This window comes from Fukomys damarensis, unplaced genomic scaffold (assembly GCF_012274545.1).
Source record: "Fukomys damarensis isolate Sample0158 unplaced genomic scaffold, DMR_v1.0_HiC HiC_scaffold_14, whole genome shotgun sequence".
In the NCBI taxonomy this organism is placed as follows: Eukaryota; Metazoa; Chordata; class Mammalia; order Rodentia; family Bathyergidae; genus Fukomys; species Fukomys damarensis.
In genome coordinates, this window is record NW_022900926.1 from 67,007,171 (window position 1) to 67,012,441 (window position 5,271).

The 5,271-nt window shown below is 43.7% G+C and overlaps 1 protein-coding gene across 5 annotated transcripts in view; it reads left to right on the top strand.

The window, feature by feature from the left end:
• Hmgcll1 (3-hydroxymethyl-3-methylglutaryl-CoA lyase like 1) overlaps positions 1-5,271 on the top strand; it is a 122,279-nt gene that overhangs the window by 112,692 nt on the left and 4,316 nt on the right. For 3 of the 5 annotated variants that reach the window (XM_033763413.1, XM_033763412.1, XM_033763414.1), the window contains one exon: positions 3,313-3,465. In XM_033763413.1, the coding sequence (XP_033619304.1) occupies positions 3,313-3,465 (153 nt within the window). The remainder of the gene's footprint in view (positions 1-3,312; positions 3,466-5,271) is intronic. The other 2 variants (XM_010628934.2, XM_010628935.2) reach the window with 1 other exon arrangement.

The following is a 5,271-nucleotide window of genomic DNA, read 5'->3' on the forward strand; positions in this document are numbered from 1 at the left end:
TTTTTTTTTTTTTTTTTGGTACTAGGGATCGAACTCAGGACCTTGGGCTTGCGAGGCAGGTGGTGGAACCACTGAGCTAAATCCCTGGCCCCTGTAGCTGAACTTTCTTGATGAGGAATGTCTGGGACAATAGGTGTTGGCGACTTAATACAAATTTTATCAATTGTTCACCATTTAAAAAATTCCAGTTTATAGTCTTACTCACTCGTCTGCCTGTTTACCTTCAGTTACAAAAATGTAGCATTACCTGTCTGATGATGACTGAGGTATAACAGAGGAGGAAAAACACACAAATCATAAAGGTGATGAATTTTCACCAAGATGTATCAGCAGTGTAGTCAACGCAGTTCAGCAAATGGAACATTGCCTGCTCCCTGGAAATTCCCCCTCGAGCCCATCCATGTTGGAGGAAAACGATCATCTGTACTTCGGTTTTGAGTAGTGCTGGGTCTTTTAGGACTTTGTCTAAAGGGAACTGTATTGCATGCTCTCTCTTGAGCCTGACTTCTTTAAAGTAACTTTTTGTGGGTGAGATGCATTGGTGTTGTTTATGTTATAGACTGTTTCACATTTCATCACTCTGCAATATACATTTTAACCTTTGACATTTCAAAAAAATTTTTTGTCAGTCAGAAAGTATAAAGCATCCTAGTATTCCAGTTCTTTTGCAATCTTTAATATGAGGTTGAGCATGTTTTCATGTCCTCGCTGGTTAATTTATTTTGCTGTAGTGACATTGGTCATTTACTAATTCTTCGTGACACTGGTTGCTTCATTGTGAGATCTTTCACCTTTGCCCAAACAGTTGGTCACATTGGCCTTTACTTACAACATAGAGTGATTGTTGTTTTTCCAATGTCTCCCCAAATTCCAATGAAGACCCCAAACTATGCCATTTTGATAAAGTAATACATTTTCTTTCTGGGTCTCCTGTGATTTTAGGGCTTCAAACATCAGTAAGAGCAGTCTTCCTTCCAAAGTTCCATAACTCTAGTCTAACCATGGAAAAGAAAACCAGAAAGGCCCAAAGGACACTGCACAAAGTACACTGCCCCAAGTTGCCAAGAAACTCTCACAGAGCAGAGGAGCCTCAGGAGCCAGGAACCCTGATGTCAGGTGGTATGCGGATGACTTCCGCAAGCCGCAAAAGGACACTGGCCTACCAATGCCTTTAGAAATGCCATTAAGATTGTCCAAAAAATATGAACGATGAAGGAACTGTTGTTGAAAAGTCAATATCTGTTCATTAGTATGACAGATATACTAATCATGTAAAATTTGACAGTTGCCTTAGCCAATCTTCCGTCAGGCTTCTAAACTTCTCCCGTGACTGTATGTGCACTTTCTTCAGAAATCCAGCTTCATCAATCTCTGCTAAGTCTGTGTATTTCAGCAAGGACCACCCACCCTCCACATCTAATAACTTCTATGTCTAATTCTTCTCCCATCTTCCACTATCCCCCAGGTAGCAATTGACCATCCTGCCCCGTCTTCAGAAAAAAGATCTTGTTAGGCTGGTTTAGTTTAAATCTTGTTGCCTCTTTGTAATTTTCCATCACTGACCCAATCCTGCTTCTTGGCTACAAATTCCCACTTGCTCCTGCTGTACTTGGAGGTAGGCCCAGTCTCTTGTACTGCAAAACTACAACCCTGTAGCTTTTGCAATAGCCCTGAATAAAGTCTTCTTTACCAAGCTTTAACAAATACCATTGAATATTTTTTTTTCCTTTGGCAGATGGTAAAAGTAGAACTGGGGAGTATATGCAAACTCTCTGTACAGTCTTCACAAATTTTCGAAAAGCATTATAAAATAGAAAGCTTATTAGCCAAAGGAAGGGTGGACAGGAGGAGGAAGGACCAGCAGCAGCTGAGATCTTTTTTTTTTTCAGGTTTAATTGAGTTTATTGGTACATTTTAGGGATACAGTACAGTTACATTCATTGTTGGGATCTTGCACCTCTACATGACAAGTCTTGATTCTCATTTTTTCCCCTTACTCCTGCCCTCCCTTCACCCCCTCCTCCCCTCCCCATCTACAAACACTTTATTTTCATCTTTTCATTATCCCACATTTTTTTCTTTTCCCTTATTACCCTTCCCCTACCCATCCCACCTTCCCTACACCTTTAGCTCCTTTCTTCTCATTTCTAAATGACAGTAATCTTATTAGGATCTTATGTTTTATTGCAGATCATTCACACCAGGGAAACTATTCAGTATTTACACATGTGTGACTTATTTATTTCACTTAGGAGTATAGATCTCTTGAAAAGCCACAATTCTCTCGTCCCAACCCGGACCCTTGGGAGTACAAAAGCCATTTGTGATGTTCTGCCCCCAGGAGCTTCTCGTTTTAGGTGAGGTCATGTTACTCTTCTCTCAAAGCCTGAGAGTGAAGAATTCTATGAAGTCTTTCGGTAGCTTATGAGGATCACACTTTCACCTTTCAGGGCAGGAAGACGTGCTCACCTCTCTCTTCTCCTGTGGCCACTGCCTGACCTCAGCTCCCCCACCGCTGTGCTCTTGAATTCAGCACACAGTCCTCTTCCCCCTCCACATCTTCCTGCACTGACTTGCGTGCTTCCAGAGGCTGTGAGTCAGGCAAAGGGCAAGTTCAGTACTGACAGGGGACTTCACTCAAGCATGAAGGGCTTGGGGGAGTGGCTTGATTCTTCTATACCCATTTCTTCTCTGTGAGCGATAAGGACTGTCTTCTTCATAGATTTTGTGAGGGGAAACAAATGTGACCTGGTGTCCTGCTTCCTAAATATCTCTTCACTTCTTCCAAAGGGCAGAGTTTTGTGTGAAAAATAATGCTTCTGTAAAGGCTGGGTGAGTTGAATACACAAGCTGCTATATTTTAAGTACGGTCCCTACACTCTGCCTGCCCCCACCTCATCCATAATGTCAGCCTTCTAAGGCACCTTGATTTTGATTTGGGGCTTTGGAGGTATTTCATGTTACTTATGCTGTGCCTTTAAGAGATAGCTGAGAAATTAGAGAGAATATGTGTAACTTGGAGTGAAATTACTTCAGGATCTACCACCTACAGAGTTGTGTTGCTGTAAAAAAAAGAAAAAGAAAAAGATATTAATTTTGATGCAAGATTATTCTATTTCTGGAGATCCTTAACAGGGCTTCTGTTAGTCTAAGAGAGAAGACTGGTCAGAAAAAAGAAATGAGTACTGAGAACTGTTGCAGTACCAGGTGGGCCACTGAGGACGTTTGGAGAAAAGATCCAGGCTTTGTGTACTTGCTCTTTGCCGCACGTTAAGTAGCAATGAAATGATTTCCTTGTAAAAAGCAGAGAAGCCTTGGGTGTCTTGGTGTGTTTTCCAGATGGGCATTACTGTGGTGGACTCCGCGGTGTCGGGATTGGGCGGCTGCCCTTATGCGAAAGGCGCCTCTGGGAACGTGGCCACCGAGGATCTGATCTACATGCTGAACGGCCTGGGACTCAACACAGTAAGTGACTTTAGCGTATTTCAGTATCCATGCTTTCCTGGCAGCTCTCCATTGAAATGCTCCTCAGATTTGGGAAGCAAGGTTGAGGTCAACGCTTTATTCCGTATTTGCTGTTTGCTAAAATGCACAGTGGGAAAATACAATAATTTTTTTTTCAGAGGCTTTATAAAGCTCACTATGGCTACGGCCCAATCACCAACAGGGCTCCTATTTCACTGCTGTGTCATGAACTCGAGAGTACTTTTACATATAACGTCTGTTTTGACTTTTCACACTTTGGAATGAAAGCCTATGTCTTCGCCATGGTACTTGGCGTCTTGCAGTTCTGTCATTTTCAGGGTTGTTTTCCTAAATGAGAACAATGAGATCTTGATGGTCTCAGGTGATGGTGATGGCTTGGGGACCTAAGCCAGCGGTGTGTTTCAGATGATCCGTGGGTGGGTGCAGCTCTATCCTACTTAGCATGTGAGACACCGGATGGCAGTGATCCTTTTTCCAAGTAGTACCTGAAAAGTCACATGCCGGGTGATCACATCCACCTCTAATCTGTAAATTTATAAATCAGCCTTTTTTAGGGGAAAACATAAGCAGCAAGAAAACCCTTCACAGATCACTAAACAGCCAAAGTGTTTCCTGAGATGTGAAAGCACCACCTGGATTGCAGACCGAGCTTTCCCTCTCCCCCTCCTATCGCTCCTCCTTTCCACTCTGGGCACATCGATGCTCCTGAGATACCCCACGTCTTGCTGCCCCCATCCTCGTCCTCCTTGCATCCCTGCTCCTGACTCTGCCATCACAGGGAATGGTCTCACACACATGCTCGATTTTGCCCGAAAGTGAGTCACCGCCATCCCAAAGATGTTTTCTACCAGGGTCTCCTTGTCTGTCCCCGAGCTGCACTACACCGTGAGGTGGCACTGCTTCTTGCTGCCCTCTCCCTCTCTGTCTTTACCCCTCAACATTCCACAAGGCTATATCGGAGCACTGTTTACTAGTCTAGCTTCCTGTGCAGCCAGGAAGCAATCGTTATAGCTTATTCATACTCGGTGTGTGACATAGAGATGCTCGATAAATATTTATTGAGCTTTCACTTGGCACCAAATGCCAACAGCTGTTATCTATAAACACCAAGAGCTATTGCTTTTCTCTGGTTAGGAGAAAACGTTTCATTTGCAAAGTAGCTCAATCATTTCTGTCAGAAGGGGATGACAAACTGGAGAGAAAGTACTCCTTTCCTGGAGATTAGAGGAGCAAATGGAACTCATCTGACAGCTGATACTACATGTTGGGTCCTGTTCTGTAACTGTGAGGTACACATGCATGTAAGTCTGGTCCTAAGGATTTTGCAGATCAAGGCAGATCACGGCAGTGAGTAGCTACCATAATCTGACCAGTAATCCAAGCTGATCAGCCTAATCCATTACGGAATCTAATCTCACTGTAAATCCCAGGCCCATTCAATAGCCAGGGACCACTAGTTTGACTTCAGACACAATATGGTTGCTTGCTCCTCCCTGGTTGTCCCTGTTATGGAGACACCAGTACAGCTGCTGATAGCTGTCCTGAGTGTTCATCTTCACACTGGTGGGGCTTCACACTTGCCTTACATTTCACCCTCCATGTTGCCACTGAAGGCTTTCTCGCAAATAAAAATATGAATGTGCCATGCTTCTAAACGAGCAGCCTTAAAAGCAAGGATGTGCTCTGTCACACAGTCCAGCCGATTTATACCTTTGCCAGTACAGAGGCTCATTTCATGTTTTCTCCACGTGGGCTACGGTAAGTTTGTTCCTCCTCCTCCTCCTC